General features: G+C 33.9%; 2 protein-coding genes across 2 annotated transcripts in view; both read right to left on the minus strand.

The window, feature by feature from the left end:
* Window positions 1-2766: 2766 nt before the first annotated feature.
* LOC133200104 (uncharacterized) lies at window positions 2767-5006 on the minus strand. Its single transcript, XM_061335841.1, has 2 exons — window positions 4948-5006; window positions 2767-3077 (listed from the first exon to the last, which is right to left on the minus strand). The coding sequence occupies exons 1-2, from the start codon at window positions 4958-4960 to the stop codon at window positions 2767-2769; spliced, it is 324 nt and encodes a 107-aa protein (XP_061191825.1). The 5' UTR covers window positions 4961-5006.
* An 8526-nt stretch (window positions 5007-13532) lies between these two features.
* The window catches only part of LOC133200209 (guanine nucleotide-binding protein subunit alpha-12-like), an 11994-nt gene continuing 5516 nt past the window's right edge, over window positions 13533-20010 (minus strand). Inside the window, exons 2-3 of the mRNA XM_061336015.1 lie at window positions 17651-17701; window positions 13533-17456 (exon numbers count right to left, since the gene is read on the minus strand). Coding sequence (XP_061191999.1) covers window positions 16887-17456; window positions 17651-17701 — 621 coding nt within the window. The 3' untranslated portion in view covers window positions 13533-16886. The remainder of the gene's footprint in view (window positions 17457-17650; window positions 17702-20010) is intronic.

The following is a 20010-nucleotide window of genomic DNA, read 5'->3' on the forward strand; positions in this document are numbered from 1 at the left end:
AAACTATTCAGAATATGTGTATACTCTCAAAATGAATATATTTTCAGCTCAAGCTAATCCGAACAAATACTACCAAATCCGGACAAGCCATTCCGGACAAGAATAACCTAAGTGAACTTAACTGAGAGAACTACTCTGGATATCCGAACAAACGATCCGGACAGCTATTAAAATGTATAAACGTGACATAAACTATCAAATAAACTTCTGAACTTGGAAACGACTGACTCATAGAAATGTTCCGGTCATAAGTCCTAATTAATAACTCGAACTGTAAACAATAAACTACTGGTCTACATGACTGGAATAATCTCTATACTCTTAAAACTATCCTGTCCGGACGCGCAAGTCCTTATAAAAATTAGCATCATCCACAACAAGATTAATCATCTTGAATACCTTGGACTTTCTCTAGTTCTAACCAAACAACCCGAAGGGATGAAGAGTCAAGAGTGAGTGTCGAGATGCTGAAGCTGGGTCCTATATATAACCTTCTATGACCAATCAGCGTTTGTCCTTTTTGTCCGGAAAATTTATAACCAATCCAAACGCTGTACGGATCTATGGAAATTCCGAACAATTCCCGATATCCGGACAAGCTAAATTACAACCCTTAATAATCATTTAATGAATAATACAAGACCTTGTCCGGATTACTTTAATTATATGGACACTAAATAATGTAATTAGTTTAATAAATAAAAATATCCAGGACTACGTAGTTTTACTATAAAAATCAAGATTCGAATCTAGGCGCCTTCTAAAGTAGTGCGCGCAGCGATATATGTAAATACGGAAGTATGACTTCACAATATAGTGCGCCGATGAGATCGATAAAATAAGACAATAGTTCACCATCATAAGGTAAAAAATAGACAAAAATAGTGGTCAGCATCATATTACAATAATTCAAGATAAAAATAATGTACAACATGGTTGAATAATGAAAAATCAGACAGCAGAATCACAAGTGACAAGATGAGTAGTGAAGCGGTCAGTCAGACGAGAGAAACGCATGGTAAAGTACACAAGAAGTTCGCGAGCGGTAAAATGACGATTTCACATAGATGAAGGTAAAGGAATACTCTGGTACTGAACATGCATCAACAACTGGTAATTATAAACAGCTGCAGTTTAATTAAAACGATTGTTTTACCGTATTTACGAAGAAATTTAGAGAATAAAATTTGTAAACAAATGATCGAAAATGGGGGAAGTTGTCAAAACACGAACGGTAACACTGCAGGTTTTGTAAAACATATCTGAGTTGAAATAAGGCATAATAAATGCTGTTAAAGCTTAATAAATCACTTTAGAATCATGTACTATGATTATAGTAAATTCCCATCCAGAATAAATTAATTGTAAACAATATAAAGAGTTAGCACATGAAGGTCTCACATATTACAGCAGTATAAATTGCTATATAATAAACAGAATATTGCTTGCCGATACATGTATTTTATAGACCATTAATTCAAATGCAAATTACTTCTATTGAATTTATTTATCTATTTTTAGGGGTGGCAATCAAATACAAAATTGCCAATCGGTTGTTAACTGCAAGACGGTCCGATCGATTAACCGGTTAATCGTTAATCGCATGGACTTTGCCTCAGGAAATAGGCTTGGTCTTAGGGATCTTGAATCTTGCTGACTCCCTCAATGATATACTTTGACTGTATAATAACAGAAAAATATGCCTTCATATCAAAACACTAGGACATTATACAATCATCAAACTCTAAGAATTTTAAAAAAGGTAAAACACAGTTCTTTGCAGAGTTACTTCCCTTGGTCAAACAGCTTCTTCATGGAGTTAATTATCGCAAGAGTACAGTTCATTTGCAAAATTATTTTGTTAAAAAGCAATCTGATTGTACACACAAGTACTCTGAAGTTGATATTAAAAAGATGCTTGAGTTTCTGATTGAGAATATCAATGTAGTTTTTGGAGATCAGATCTTTCAATAATCTGTTGGAATTCCCATGGGTACCCATTGCGCCCCCTTGTTAGAAGACATATTTTTGTATTCATATGAAGCAGACTTTATTCAAAAACTTCTACATGAGAAAAAGAAAATATTTGTGTAGCCTTCAACTCAACATATAGAAAATCGACGACATATTATCAATTAACAATAGTTACTTCCATTTATGTGTCGACTCGAAATATCCAAGTGAGCTCGAAATAAAAGATGCCACGGGGTCTAACACAACTGTTTCATATATGGATATTTTACTAGAAAAAGACTTTAATGTTAACCTAACAAAAAAATTTTATGATAAACGTGATAACTTCAATTTTTCAATGGTCAACTTCCCTTACTTATGTAGCAAAATACCTAATCATCTGCATATTGGGTTTTTGTCTGCCAGCTGATTCAATATGCAAGAACATGATCTACATATGAACAATTTCTAAAACGAGGCAAGCTATTGACAAACAAGTTGATGATATAAAGATATCAACAGTCTCGTTTGAAGTCCTCATTTCGTAAGTTTTATGGTCGATTCAGTGACCTTGTCAGCAAATACAACCTAAATGCTGACTGGCGTTTTTCATTTTTAAGCCATTATTTACACACTGAATTGTCTAGGGATTTTTCCATTTTTCCGATCATGATAAGGAGCACACGGCGGGTGTGAGCAGTCGGCAGGGGATGCTCACTCCTCCATGGCACCTGATCCCACCTCTGATGTTTTTGGAGGTCTGTGTTTGCTCTGCTCCCAATTTTTTTTGTCTTTAAGCTTGAATACTGTTCGTTATCTCCACATTTCATTCAAGAAGTCCTTTGATGCAATCCACGGTAGTGAAATATCATACAAGACAAAACTGTTTTTACCTTGCCCTGGAACAACGTCACTTTGTTCTAAATTCTCATCACTCGTTGCTTCTTTAATGATTTCTTTCAGTATTTCATAGCGACAGGGGTCCGTTTTTGTTCGATAATACTGTCTCTTCAGATTCTCTATAACACTGTACACATTATCCTCATACTGTCGTCGTAGGTCGTCTAATTCTTTGCGTAATTTCAGGTTTCTCTCCTTTAACTGATCTTTCGTCTTTGGTAATGCTACAAGATTTAATAGGAATTACACAATACTTTAGATTAAAAAAACTTTTTATGTGTGCGTCTTTGATGATATACCCATGGGATTTTTTAATTAAAAAAAATTGTTTTTAGAGGTCTTTGTTTGTTTTGCTCCCAATTTGTAATGGACTTTTGGGCTTGATAACTGATCGTTATCTTAATATTTCATATATGTAAACAATATGCATGATAAAGTTGAAGTGGCAAACACCTGGATTTCCTTTGCACAAAATATTTTCGACAACTGTGGTTTATCAAATGTATGGTAAGAGCAAACTTTTTATAGTGTAAAATGGATAACTGCAACAGTCAAACAAAAGTTAAAAAATAAATATCTTCAAAAGCGGAATTGTGAAGTTAATGAATCTTAAAAAAGAGTAAATGATACATTTTTAAAACCAATTTTAGTGTAAAAAAATTTCTCTATTATCATGTAAATTAAGGAAACTTGTATAATTTAGAACAACTATTTTTTGCGGAAACGTGGCGCACCGCCCTCTCTATAGTACGCGTACGCAGAAAACATAACCAATGTCTCAAATCGCAAGAAATGGAATGTCGGTAGACCGAGGACGATAAAAACGATATTTACCTTTGCAAGCTGTATATGCGAATTTAAAGTCATGTGACGGTGACATTGACGATAACAATGCGGAAATTCAGGCAGTTCAATATTCAACGTTGAAAAATGAACCCCGCGTCAATTTTCAACTCGGGTCAAAATTCGTTAAACCTGACTGTAACGCACTTATATTTTACACTATTTGCGTTTTATAGTGCAGTAGAGCTTGTGAAAACTTTTCAATACTCATGCTTTCAATAAATCTTTTGATTTTTGATACAAATATCATAGAAGAAAGTAAGATTTTGACTCATTTTCTCTCTGAGTAACAAAAATGTTTCTACTTTCGATGTTTTTCTCTAATTAAATATAACATGAATGAATTCTGAATCATATAAGTGTATCTATACAATATCAATCAAAGAGACACAAGTTTTCATTATAGTGGCTTTTTTTTTTAATTTTTAATTTTTATTTTTACCAATCATGTTGTTTTTCGGGGAGGGGGGTCTATTGATTATATAGTGAAAATATGTTAAGCACAGATATCAGAATAGCGATGACTTTAAAGTAAAACATCATGATAAATATATTTTGCAGAAATAATAAAGCCCGTACAACGTATGGTGTGTAAAACCTTACATTTTTGATATATGGTATCTGTTATTTTCTTACCCTGGAAAAATGTTCCAGAAGATATATATCAACATAATAGTATGCACGCAAATACTTTATCTTGGACAAATACGATATTTCGAAAACTTGAACCTATCACATATTTCTAACACTAGTATACTGTAAATTGCCGTTTATTTTTAATATAAATTTCAGAACAGATCATTCCAACTGATGAAAGTTCGATATATAGGACGAAGAATTTTTACAAAATATGAATAGCTTCACTTTAGTTATTGTTAAAAGTACACACACCCCTAAAAATAAGTTTTTTAATTGATTTAAATATGAAATTATTGAATTCTGCGATAATAAATGTGTATTTTTACAACGTAAATCAAACAAAAATCAATTTTCACTCCCACTTACAAAATATCTACACAAAGTAGAGCCAACAATAAGAATTCATTGACATGCTATGACAGTTGTTCATTATCTAGTGCATTTTGAGGTACATGAATGTATATATATTTTATAACCTTGTTGTTGATTAAAATAAATTGTTCTAATACTGACAAAATAACGCTCAAATTGTTTCAATAATATCAAAATAAATAAATCCGTTTCAATTTCCATAGCTATTTTTCAAGACAAATATACAAATGATTTACAAACCTATCCAGGCCATGATACAGGACAATATCAGCTCAGGTTAAATATTGTCCTCGATTGATCTGTCTAGATCGGTAATCGACGGAGTTAAATTTAGAGACTGTCATCAACTTTCCATATTTTATAAATTAAACCACATTCTGGTTTAGTTTTGAAATTGTGTTTTATATGTATTTATTCATTATTTTATTACATGTGTACTTTATTACTTTATTTGTCTTTTACTTTATCATTGTTTTGTTTTCGTTTGGATTATTTCCCTTGCTTGCTTGTTTGTTTAATTGGTTGTTTTTTTCTTGGGGGGGGGGGGGTCTTTATTTATTGATTCGGGGGGGGGGGGGGGTTCAGCTATTGCTTTTAAGGGTACCTATTCCAGTAGCCAGATAGTACATGTTGACCCCGGCTGTAACTACAATTTACCTTGAGCAAAGCTGCATGCGCCCAAAGTCTAGCTTCGCAATTCTTTAAAACAAAATCTTTCCTATGTATCCATGGTCATACTATATAGAATATACATTTTGTTGCTGCAGTTTCCATGTGAATTATTTCCAGGACCAAAACCTATCATCAGCTCGACTGAACTCAACATGAGTTGGTAACTATTGTTACTGTTGAATGGAAGTATTTACATTACCAGCTTAGTAATTAATTTATATTTTCATAACTCAGCGTACCTGAAGTAAGTGTAAATAGATCCGGGATAAGAAGTCACACATCTGAAGCACGTTTAATCTCTTGGGAGGTATCATTGATTCTTACTGTTCCAGTTTTTTTTCAGTCTTATGCTCACTCTAACGTCAGTCAATTGTTTTCTAACAAAAGTTAATTTTGTCCAATTAATTACAGTATTTGAAAATTTTGGTCGTATTAAATGACTTTTATTGTGTATATACATGTATATCGTTGTTTGTTTTGATGAGTATATCAGCAACGGAAATTACTACAGTTTATATTCACTTCTGGCTAATTAAAATTGATTATTTGAGTTTTAGGTCACCTGAGTCACTCAGGTGACCTATTGCTATATGTTTTCGTCGGTCGTCGTGCATCGTGCGTTGTGCGTCGTCCGTTAACATTTGAACATTTTCAGCTTCTTCTCTGGAACCACTGAACCAATTCCAATCAATTTTATTATTCAACATATATGAGTGCAGGGGAACAAAATTTCATGGTCCCTGTCCCCCTGGGCCCTGGGGGAGGGGGGGTGGGTGGGTGGGGCTTAAACCATTAAAATTAGTGCAAAGTTTAAAAATTTTCTCCTTTACTCCTGGACACCAAGCAGTTGAATGTTGTCATGATTGTAATAAGTATTAAGTCCTTTGCCAAATCTTTGAAATTCGTGGCCCCAGAGTCAGGTGTTCTGGTGCTAGGACGGGGCTATATAGATCATATGGTGAAATTGTATTATGTCTTTGAAAATCTTCTCTGCTCATGGGTATGAAATAAACAAACTAGTTTTTAGTTTCTTCATAGTTTATTAGTCTTTTTTTAGTGATAAGCAAGGGTGTCTCTTTCAAAATTGTGAAATTCATGGCCCCATGGCCAGGGGTTATGGTGTTAGGGCGGGGTGTATTGAATATATTGTGAAAATGCATTAATTCTTTGAAAATCTTCTTCTCTTCTCCTGGGTATTAAACAGACTAACTAAGTACATAGTTATGATGAGCAAGGGTGCCTCTTCCAAAATTGTAAATTTCATGGCCCCAGTGTAGGGGGCTCTGGTGAAAGAGGGGGTCTATTGATTATATAGTGAAAAAGCATAATTTCCTTGAAAATATTCTTTTCTGCTCCTGGCTATAAAGGAAAAAAAGTAAGTGTATAGTTTTGATGAGCAAGAGTTCTTCTTCCAGAATTGAGTTTCGTGGCCCCTGGGTCAGGTGTTCTGGTGTAAGGGTGGGGCTCTATTGATAATATAGTGAAAATGCATTAATTCTATTAAATAATCCTGTCTGCCCCTTGGTGTTGAGCAGATACATAAAGTGCTTAGTTATGATGAGTAAGGGTCCTTCTTACAAAATTTTTAAAACCTGTGGTCCCAGGGCCAGGGGTTCTAGTGTTTTTCGGGGGTGGGGTGGGGCTCTGTTGATTATATAGTGAAAATGTGTTAATTCTTTGAAAATCTTCAACTAAATGCATCGTTGTGATGATGAGGATACCTCTTCCAAATTTGTGAATTTCATGACCCTGGGTCATGGGTTCTGGTGTTAGGATAGGGCTGTGTTGAATCTGTGTTGAAAATGCATTATTTCTTTGAAAATCTTCTCTGCTCCTGGGCATATCGGAGGCAAACAGTGTAAAAGTTTTTAATAAGCAAGGGTATTTTTACCAGATTTTTGAACATATGGAACATTTGGTCAAGTGTTCTGGTCCTGGCAAGGGTTCTATTAACTTGTATTCTACTGAGAGAAGTTATTCCCATTTGCCATTCACTTTTGATACGCAGCTATGTTAAGGCTTCCCGAAGCTTTAAAATGCGCTCAAAACATAATCTGTCATTCCGAGGTCGGTTTTGGTTTTAATTTATAAGTATTGAACTTTAGTACTTCCAATTTATAGCGAGCGCAGCGAGCGGCGCGAAGCGCCGCTCGTCACTGCGAGCTCTAACGACAACGCCTGGGCGAAGAGAAAATTCGGACTACTGCACATTCATTCAATAGAATTTTTTTCCGCAGTAATTCTGACCCACAATGCATCGCTTCTTGTTCTCGCTGCTAACTTCGTTCACGCGGTGACAACAACTAAAAATTCACACAAAATAAACTCACCTTGATTTAATGGATATTGCATGCAGATAGTAGATTAAACGTTCTTTGTTAAAATATTTGCACTTTTTAAACTTTGTTTATGGAAATGCAGCTAACATCCGACGTCATGTGACGTCACAGTCTAGACGTTCCAAATGTCTCGTGCGGTTTGAAGAGGCGGATCATAATAGCGAGCGCAGCGAGCGGCGCGAAGCGCCGCTCGTCACTGCGAGCTCTAACGACAACGCCTGGGCGAAGAGAAAATTCGGACTACTGCACATTCATTCAATAGAATTTTTTTCCGCAGTAATTCTGACCCACAATGCATCGCTTCTTGTTCTCGCTGCTAACTTCGTTCACGCGGTGACAACAACTAAAATTTCACACAAAATTAACTCACCTTAATTTAATGGATATTGCATGCAGATAGTAGATTAAACGTTCTTTGTTAAAATATTTGCACTTTTTAAACTTTGTTTATGGAAATGCAGCTAACATACGACGTCATGTGACGTCACAGTCTGTCTCGTGCGGTTTGAAGAGGCGGATCATAATAATGAAGTGAACACTGCGCTCGCCCCAACGGTCGCACCGTCAACATATTAATGAAGTGAACACTGCGCTCGCCCCAACGGTCGCACCGTCAACATATTTTAGAAAGTTTCCTCGGCTATATATTAACATATTTGTTATGATGTCACATGACTTTGTTGATCACGTGACGGTCATTTATAATTTTTTGAAGTGTTTCATATAAATCGCTTCGGCGCAGCTGATTAACACAATTATTATTAACATTTTGTTATATAAATAAACTCACCGTATCCTTGTGTATCCGAAATGTGCTTGGGAAAAGTCATAGTATTACTTCGATACAAAATATTTCCTGAGAAATTCAACTTACCTACAAATTGGGGGGGGGGGGGGGGGGGGAGGTTATTTTCCACACAATATCGTAATCTGTATTAAAACAAAGCCAACACACATTTTTCCCAAGCAAGATTCAGTCAGAGAACAACCTCTTCTTACAGATTTCCACAAAAATTCTTAGATTAATCCTCATTAATCACCTGCGCCAGACTCTTTTATACACACAAAATAAAGTCTACCTCCAACCACGGGTATATAACAGAGTACATTTCAAAAGTATATTTTTCATAAGCATTTTGAACATGCTGAATTTCAATCAAGGGTAGGAAAGCGGTGTATTTTTTAAATATTCGGACATATAAGACTTTAAAAACCTTTAACGACCCGTGATTTTTGCAATAGCTATATAGCATTTTACATGCAGTTTAAAATAAAGTGTAAAGTTCATGACACTCCCCCCGTCATAACACCTCAAGTTTGCAGTGACTTGACGTCATTTTCGATTATGACGTCATATTTTTCAGAGATGTGAAGGCACAGAGTGCAGTGTGATGTTCTACGGGAAGCCTTAACCTACCTGCGTAATTAATCACTGTAAATAATGTATTTCAAAGGTTAATAGAATAAGAGAATTACATGTATACAAGAATTTTTATTGCATAATACAAAAAGTACTTTTATGATCAGGTAGACTTTTAAATAAGAGATGAATAAAAATGAGACAAAAATTACTTATCTTATTAATTGTTCTTCAAAGTCCAAGAGAGGCCAGTGTGAGAGGTTCTGAAATGGGGTTAAAAATAGTACAGAAGCTCTTATAGTTTGTGAATAGTTTGTATGGTGATAGTGATACATGTGGGATAGTTCAGAACTTAATTTATGAGTTGTTACTGAATACTTGACTAATCGTTTCGTTGATCCTGATCATCATATTTCTCTTGCTTTTGGGGAACAAAGCTTCATCTATCAGTTTATTTTATACTTTATCGATAGTCTAAATTGTTGTATTATACTCAAGTGACCGTTAAGGCCCTAAGACCTTTTGTATATTTTTCTAATCACAAAAAATAATAACCCCCTGATTTATTAAGTAGGGAGTATATTTTTGTGATAAGAAAAATATACAACGTACGTCAAGTACCTGTGTTCCCATCGTCTTAGACCTCAATGTCGATACAGGCCAAGGTATATCATTGCCCGTTTAGTCTTGAATGCAGCGAGAAGGTCATGTTTTACTAATAAGGATTATTGAAAACCATGGGATGGTAGGACAACAACCCTTAGTTTATACACTCACACACACACACACACCCTCACACACACACACACACACCCTCACACACACACACACACACCCTCACACACACACACACACACACACACATATATATATATATATATATATATATATATATATATATATATATATATATATATATATATTAGGGATGGCAATTTGTAACCGGTTAACCGATTACTCGGTCGGAACAATGGGAATCGGTTAGAAAATCTGTAATCGGTTAGTCGGAAAAATAAAAAATATGTAAGTTTTAACCTAAATTTGTTAAAATTCATGTTGAAAAAAAGAGATCTTTGCATAAACGTTAATAATTCAGCGTTTTCACATATCCAAGCTGACTTGGCTGGCTGTAATTATGGTTCACCGGATTGAAAGTGTAGGGTAATTGGTCATTTTGTGTTTGAAGTATTAATTACTTTTAAAACACCATGTCGTTACACTGACCGTCCTTGTATTTCTTTAATGATAATTAAATCACCGTTGAGAACTGCGAATTAGTATGTTTGTTTTTTGCAGTTATCTATCGAATAAATATACTATACAAATTTTGTAAATTAAGTGATGTATTTCAGATTTAGTTTTAATTATGGCGACAATGCTGAATGAACGTATGTGAAATCTGCTTTGGAAAAATATCAATGATTTTTCAGTCATGATTAGTGTTTTTCTTAATTTTTTCCAGTCTACATTGAAACTAAAATAAAATATAGAAGCATGTAGGTTTTTTTAAATCAAGAATCAAGACAAATAAAATGATTTAACATCTAGACTCTATCAGTCTTCTTGTATATATGAAAAGAGCTACTTAGGCAAAAAGTATGTACATCAAGAAAATGTTTATTTTGATACGGTTAACCGGTTAATCGGTCGGAACGCCTTGCGGTTAACCGATTAGCAATTCTGTATTCGATTGCCATCCCTAATATATATATATATATATATATATATATATATATATATATATATATATATATATATATATATATATATATATATATATATATATATATATATATATATATATATATATATATATATAAACTTAAAATAAAGAAGAAAAACCTTATTAAAACTTTAGGCCTCTCATTCTATCTTCAGAAGCTTTACTAAATAAACAAAAGTAGTAACATAGTATCGTTACACAATGATACGCGGAGTATATGACGTCGTAATTGTGAAGTCTAGGAATCTTTTCCATTTAGATTTAAGGCTATTGGCTATATCTTCTCCCCATAACGTTATGAGTTTTTGATGTGGTTTGTATTCTAGGTAACCTAGGGTAAGTGTTGCGTATTTTGGTGCAACTTTTGTTCCCATTGCAGTTCCTTTAGTTTGTGAAAAATTACTATTACCAAAGGCAAACGTATTATTTTGAAGTACTAATTTCAATCTTGAAGGAAAAATTCTTGTGGGAAGCGATCATAAAGAAGGTGAGGGCATTTTTCTGTCCAGAATTTTATCGCTTCTATTATTATTAGGATTGTGATTAAGGAGGAAGCCAAAGGAGGAGGAGTTGTAATCATGGACAAAGACTTTTACGAAAATAAGATTCTAACCATGTTACAAGACATCGAATTTTACCATAAGGTTAACAAAACACACGAAAAGAAAAGTCTCGTCAATGGAGCTTTTTCTGAAGCCTTAACAGACAAGGAAAGAGACTATTTCAATTCTAAATTTTGAAGCCCGAGAAAGTCTATTTTACAGCTCATCTAAAGTTCATAAATCGAAGAAGTATATTAAGAACGCAATAGAATATCAGAATTTTGAATATATTACCCGCCTTAATCCACAGGATTTATCTTTTCGACCTATTGTTGGAGGTCCTAACTCGTCTCCCCAAAGACTGAGCCATTTATTAGATATATAGGGAAAATACTTCTAAATAAAATGTTCAAGTAATTTATTTTTACCTAATAAAATGTTAAGAATGCCTTAATTGGTTAAAAATTTAGTAACACACTTTTTAGATGGAATTTAAAGGCAGATCACTCTAATTGCATAAAAATATTAGTATGCAGTGTATAGAGGATTCTTATGCAGTTAGAGTGATCTGCCCTTAGATGTAAGATTAAATAGGCATATACAGTTAACGACTTGATTTGTAATGGATTAAAAGTATTCTTTAAAATTATATTTAACCAGAATTAATCATTGAATGTACTATGTATTTTATTTTCCAAACTTAAACAGAACAATAGTGGTTTATCTTCTGTAATTGCTTATATTTTATTGTCTTCCTGGGGAAATATGGGAGTTACCCTACGTTTAAACTCATTACGTACAGCTTTATGATGACATGACAAACTGGGTTATTTTCTCAAAATGTAAAAAAAAATTCATTCAGTGTTTAGCTTTCTTATATGAGGCACAAAGAGAAATTTTAGAACTTTCATAGTTTCTCAACGATATCATACATGTATCATATCTGTGCCACTGCTAACTAGATGACTGTGTTTGCCCTCTCATGATCTTTGAGTAACATTTTATGTACAAATATAAGGAATTCTCGTCTCATTTTCACCTAATTATTTTATTCAATAAACCTATCAGTTACATTATTTAGTGATCGTCATAATTAAGTGAATAATAAAGGGCAGTAACTTTTCTGATTTCCATACATGATCATAATACAGCCCACCTTAATCACCTACTCCTGACCCAATGTTCATGAATTTCATAATTTTGGAAGAAGCACTCTTGCTCATCATAGCTATTCAGGAGCACAGATTTTCAAATTGATGCATTTTGACTATGTGATAAATGGAGCCCTGTCCTAACTCCAGGCTCCGGGGCCATAAAACTTAGACGAGCTCACTTTTGATCTCAGTCTCACTTTTACCAAAGGAATTAATAGTGGAAAAGTGAGACCGAGATCAAAACTGAGCTCGTCTAAGTTTTATGGCCCCAGGGCCTGCACCCCTAACCAAGGAGCCATGAATTTCACAATTTTGGAAAAGGCACTCTTGCTCATTATAACCATGCACTTAGTTTGGCAGCTAAATACCCAGGAGCAGAGAAGAATTAATGTATTTCCACTATATGACCAAAAGAGTCCCATCCTAACCCCAGGGTCATGTATTTCACAATTTTGGAAGAGGTACCATGCACTTAAGTTTGTATAATCTTTTATACCCAGGAGCAGAAATTTTCAAAGAATTAATGCATTTTCACTATACGACCAATTGAGCCCCATCCACTAGAACACCTTAACGTGGGCCTATGAATTTCACAATTTTGGTAGAAAGCTCAATGCTTATTATAATAATGCCAACAGATTGACTGTTTGATGTCCAGGAGTAACAAAAAAGAATTTTGAAGATAGCATTAATTTTGATGTCTTTGGCCCCACCCCTCAGGGGGACAGAAATCATGAAATTCACCGTTTTGTTCTCCTTTGCCTGTAAATGCTATATACCAAATTAGTTGTAAATGGTTCAACAGTTCCAGAGAAGAAGCTGAAAATGTTCAAAAGTTTATGACTGATGAACAATCTTTGACCATAGATGAAAAGAGATAGCAGTAAGTCCTGAGTGACTCAGATGACATAAAAAATCTGGAAAACTATGATGGAATGACAGATGAAAACGGGTAACTCTGCTAAAGCTATTTCATGGCAGGGGCACAAAAAGTCTTCGATTTAAGTGCAAAATATCAACAACACAAAACAGCAGTAGTATAGATAGATTTTAATCTAAAATTTCTATATATGTCGTTAAGGTAATTGTTTACATGTAGATAAATGATTCTTATTCCTGCCTGGGCATCATACAGATGTTTTCAGGCTACACACGTAACAGACAATATCCAGTAACCAGTGCCTTAACATTTGTGTCTACAGATAATTCTCTGTTATATTGTCTCTGGTTTGACTTTTTTTCTGTTAATGCCATTAGAAAAGATATCTCTAGCAGTGCAAGATGAAAAAAGGACAAAAATTTATATTTTATAGGAATTTGCAGATAAGCTTCAATAAAATGTATACAGTCAAACATTGTTATCTCGAACTCAATGGGAGAGAGAAAAAACTTCTAGATATCCAAGGATTTGACATATCGAGGTTAAAATCCATAGAGAAATAGTAGTTGGGACTTCTAACTCACTTCGACATATCCAAAGTATTCGAGATACCGATGTTCGAGATACTGAAGTTCAACTGTACATAATCTGAATTACATGACATATATAATACTACTGCAATTGTAGAATTCTTTCATTCAAAATTACCTTGCATTAATAAAGTTGGCCAAACATAAATTGTAAAGGTAAATAAAAATCAAACCAGATTCAAAAGATGATAAGTTATAAAATTACCCGCCAACAAAATACATGAAAATATATTATGTATTAACAAATTCTTGGTCAATTGATTTGGCTTAGATAAAAGAATGAGGAGAATTTTGGCAATTAATGTTTCTGATTTCTTATTTTATCTCTGGTGGGATGAAAAAAATATATGATGAAAGGCATAACTTTTACACAACATGCAAAGGAATACAAAGAAAATAAACATGTTTGTGAAATAAAGTTAAAACTGGAGTTGTCTTTCTTTAAGACACTAGCGAATGCACCAAGGAAGTTTATGCTGATTGTACAGTAATAAAATAGAAAATTATTGAGCAAAGTCTGGATCAAGATTTGCTAATAACTACGCAATGTATATATAAGAACAATAAACTAGTCTTTGCTTCATAAAAATGTTAACAGAAAAATAGTGAAGTTGAAGCATAATTCATACACTGAAGTCAGCAGAGGATTAAATACTGAACCATTTCCCCAAAGAATAAAAAATAAAATAATGAAGTATATGACTATTTTAAAATACTGAGTGTGAAAACTATAAAAAATGATCAGAGAACAGGTATAAAAATATTGCAACACAGGGAAAATGAAGTATTCATTCATGCTTTGTAACAGTAAAGCCCCTTACTTAGAAACAAACTTACAGCTCCTCATTAGGAAATACATTTACACATCATAACGTTTTCCTTCTTGCCATACTTTTCTCTGTTGTCGATTTATTACAACAGTTGTTTATGACCTCTATACCAGTACACATCCATAATATTGCATTCACCTTTTTAAACTTCAAAACATTTAGGAAAACTTTTATAATTATTACACATGTCAACATTGTAAGATGTAATATGAATTATTTCTTAGGATAAAAACTACAGAATGCATTGAGGCACTTGATGAACATTCGTATATTTCTACTTAACGACCAACAGTCATTTGAAAATCAGCAACAGTCCTACTACAAGTGATGGTCTTTTACTATTCTTTATATATTAAAATTCAGTGATTCACATTAACACAGCTTTAAAATTTCTGAATATATGTAATATACTGAAATGGATTACTCTCTTTGCTTCTCTCTTGCTCTCCCTCTCTCTTAGCTAAGATAATCCTGAAATTGGTTATAACTAAACGTGTACATCTTTCAAACAATTGACTCCACTTACTAAGTGATGTATTAAAAATGGTCTGCACACACTTATTTCAACATTTGTAACAACATTTAAAGTTCTTTCACAGATAGACAAAAAAGATGAAACTTGTAAACATTCAAGCTATGAAAGTGATACATACTTAAAAGTTATTTTTTCAGGTTATAAAGTAAGATTGAATTTCGGTATGCCCCTTAAACTGAACAAGGAAGTCCTCATCAAATACTTAATATGATGAATAAAAACGGACAAGTCTTCAGTACTTATAGCCATCACACAAAAACGATTCAGTCATCTAAATAAGTCTGTTTTTAGAGGAAGTGATAACAAGTATTCTACAGGAAGTCTTTAGAAAAAGTATTGAATTTCAAAGATCTCGCTGACGGATCAAGTGTTTACTACAAACTGTAAATACATAAAGCACGGACACAAACCTAGCCCAAGTAGTCAGCCAGGAATGTTATAATTATACAGGAAATGTACCACAGTTTTCATTTGATAAATCACTACAACCTATACAAGTAAATCACTGTGTAAATGTCTTCATACATAAAATTTTTTCCTTGTTATTACATTACAAAGTTTTAAAAGCACCTGAATGTGCTTTTCAACATGTTTAAAAAATCAAACAATAGAAAGCAATTGTAAACATAACATTATTTTAATGAAAATACATGTTTTTGAAAATACTTAAATTTGACTGGGTCAAAGTGAATACAATGATATTACTGGACTGCCAATAAGTGGGTAAAATAAATTAAAAAAAATTACATCTTCCTGTCATGTGATTTGTGCCAACATAATCTCAACAATTTGGTCAAAATGAAACTACTACATAACGTGAGCCCAGAATTATCGTCACTGGTAGATAACACAAACATTCAGTGACTCTGAACTTCTGAAGATAAACGATACATAACTATTCAAATCTTACAGGAAAAAAACAAATCTATGTGACCTTGAAGTGAATAAAATGGCTGATAACAGATTGACATGCATCCTTGCCTGACTTTTTTATGCTGGTTATAGATAATACATAATTAAAGTGTTTCTGAAAAAAAAAAAAAAACAACTAATGTACACTTCTGAAGTGAAAGAATAAAATTTCCTGGAAAAAAAGTGTCAATACACAGTGTGAATGTGTGTGTAATGTAACTTCTTATAGTCAATATTATTTTGAATATACACAAATAGTGCATTTTACAAATGTGAAATGACAGAAGGCTCAACACCATTACACAAAATCACCACACTACATGTACAACATGCATATTGACAGAGCAATTATCACTCCCTTAATGATGGACTAGAAAAAGATATATGCAGAATTCTGTATCATTTAAGGTGATACCTCTCGCTTTCGTACACTGCTCACATATTTTGCACATGACACATACTTGCCACATGAAGCTATATCAAGCAAGTCCCCCTAATGAGGATCTCTGTATTTCTGACAGCCCCTCACTCATGTTAGGTGACCGAGTCACTGACAGGTGGCTCCCCTGTAAGATATACGGGCAATCTATACTCATTTGTTTTGATTTGCTTATTTCACAACACTTGTAGGTAGAACCACCCTCACTGTAACATGAGAGACTTGAGGTTTTCTTGTAGAATCGTGTCCTTCACAGCCTGAAAGACAAATTTCACATTCTCAGTGTCTATGGCAGTTGTGAAATGATGAAACAGAGGTTTACTCCGATCTTTTCGCTTCTCATCGAACATTGTTAACAGAAAGTTCTGTACATGTTCGAGATTATGAGGGTCACCTGGAAAATCGGGGAAGTAGTCTTTTATGCTGACATGCTTGATTTTCTCTTTTAAAAGGTCGAATTTGTTCAGAAAGAGAATTATTGACACACTGCAAAAAGTTTTATTGTTTATAATTGTTTCAAAGATGTCACACGACTCCTGAAGACGATTTGTTTTCCTGTCCTCTAAAAGCACTTGATCAAATTCACTGGAGGAGGCCAGGAAAAGAATTGAAGTAATGCTCTCGAAGCATTGAAACCATTTTTGTCTTTGTGACCTTTGACCTCCAACATCCACAAACAGAAATGGTACCCCACTGATATCAATGGTGTGCTCAATGATGCCTTTAGTAGCCTTTCTAGCATGGAGAATATCAAGTTTTGTTGGCACATAGCCCTGAAAAACAGAATTACAGAATTGTACTTTATTTTAATGACTTACTGATAAACCATTCCCTTCTTGATAAAAATGGGAAGTGTTCTGTTCTACTGTATTTGTTACTGCACAATCAAGGTTCTTAATTCAAATGTTTGTTTTCTTTTATATACTTGACCAACATTTTTAACTTATTTAATAAAAAAGACTCTTACTGGTTGTCCAACTCGATTCAAGTCATCCAGGAAGTACTTCAGTGAATCTCCCTGAAAAAGAACAATGACAATAGAGACTTATCTTACATTAATATAATTCAGCAGAATATACAAGCTTTCACTCTTTCAGTAGATTTATTTATTTCTAAATAAAAAGATAATTTTCATAAACACAATCTTTTAAGCTGCAGTAAAGATTAGCCTTTGGGTGTATGGTTAATGATGTGAAACAAGAGTACATCTTACATACAACACAGTTTCCAAAAGGCAAACTAAGAGCAAATAACCCATTCTACCTCATACATCATCAGAATGCTTCAGCTTAGACCAGTTAGTGACATCTAAAAGCTCTTGTCAGAGGTTACAACAAAACACAGGAATTGTCCAGTAAGGATGACATTTCTTTTGGGGAGGGGGTTGTCCAGTAAGGATGACATTTCTTTTGGGGAGGGGAGATCAGTTTATAAGCTGAGTGTTACTGATATTCTGCTTCTTAATGTCAGACATGTACCCAGGTATGCAAAAGAAAAAAACATAATAACCATAATCACAAATAATGGCTTCATTAGCATGAAAATAATGTACAAGCATCTCACTGGCTACTTTACTCTGCTGAGAATCTGACTGCTGGGAAGCTGCTAAACTGTTAATCAATATTTCACTTACAAGTACTTACTTGTCACAAGATTGAAGATTGCTTGGGGTAAATTAACATTCTTATAAATAGGCCTAGGGTCTGGAAATGACAGATTGACCTCACGTTGGGGTATTCATGTATTTAATATAAACATATAATTGAAAATATAGATAAATACTACGCAGTAGAAAAATGTCAGCTTAACAAATACTGCTCGATTTCCTTACTTTCTTCATGATTAACTTTTCCCAGATTTTTGAATTACTGCTATTAAAATCACCACTAAGGTGCCCCAAAACATCATAACTTAAAACTTTCAACCTAAAAATATATGTTCCTTAACAATACATGTATGCTTTTTATTGGACTCATAGTTTGCCACAATCTCTTGTGTGATTGAGCATGAAAACTGCTAAATATCATACAAATATAGCCCTTTTACCAAAAATGTTGACTTCACACAAACAAGAGGCCCATGGGTCACATTGCTCACCTGAGTAACTTTGGCCATGCTGGCCAGATTTCCCCCTTATAATACCTATTGTGGCCCTGCCCTACCCTGGGAGGTCATGATTTGAACAATTTAGAATCTACACTACCCAAGGATGCTTCCACATAAGTTTCAGCTTTTCTGGTCCAGTGGTTCTTGAGAAGAAGATTTTTAAAGATTTTTCCTATATATTTCCATGTAAAACTTGGATTCCCTATTGTGGCCCCACCCTACCCTCGGGAGTCATGATTTGAACAATTTAGAATTTACACTACCCCAGGATGCTTCCATATAAGTTTCAGCTTTTTTGGCCCAGTGGTTCTTGAGAAGAAGATTTTTTAATGACCCCACCCTATTTTTGTCTTTTCTTGATTATCTCCCCTTGTAAGGGGACTTGGCCCTTTATTTTATCAATTTAAACTCCCCTTCACCCAAGGATACTTTGTACCACGTTTGGTTAAAATTGGCCCAGTGGTTCTTGAGAAGAAGTTGAAAATGTGAAAAGTTTACAGACGGACGGACGGACAGACGGATGGATGGACAATGGGTGATCAGAAAAGCTCACTTGAGCTTTCAGCTCAGGTGAGCTAAAAAGTTTATTGACTAAGAACAAAGTGTGAGGTCAGTATGCTTTTCTGAGAACTCCATATATCGTTTATATCTTGGAATTAGTGGGCTTCATTTGTTAGTTTTATTTCTTAAGGATACGATTTTCATTAATTGGCTCAAATTTTCTATCACGATCTACTGGTTATCGTATTAATTAATCTAACTTTGGATTTTCCTGATCATATTTATAGAACTTGATCAAGTCAATTTTGTAATTTAGCATGTGATGCAAATCAAACCAATCAGATTCTTTAATTAACACAGCAAAAATTAATATATACCAGTAAAATTAAATATACATTGAAATATAAAATACTGGTACTGTTAATTCCTGATTAAACTAGAATTAAGGATATGTTACAAAAAATTACAGGAACAGTAGCAGGTATCCTCATGTTGATTTTTCTTTCAACATGATCAAAAACATTATCAATTTTCAAGGTAACATTAATTAATTCAATCCTTGATAATTCCTAAAAATGATGCAGCCCTTAACTTACACTTATGACCTTAATAGATCAAAAATAAACAAGAGATGTTTGTGAAACACTTATGCCCCCCCCCCAAATAATTGGAATTTTTCTAAGCCCAAGAGGCATAACTCTGTCAAAAATTACTCGATCA

Source organism: Saccostrea echinata, unplaced genomic scaffold (assembly GCF_033153115.1).
Source record: "Saccostrea echinata isolate AGI-Se365-2 ecotype Australia unplaced genomic scaffold, CSIRO_AGI_Sech_v1 ptg000037l, whole genome shotgun sequence".
NCBI classification, from domain to species: domain Eukaryota; kingdom Metazoa; phylum Mollusca; class Bivalvia; order Ostreida; family Ostreidae; genus Saccostrea; species Saccostrea echinata.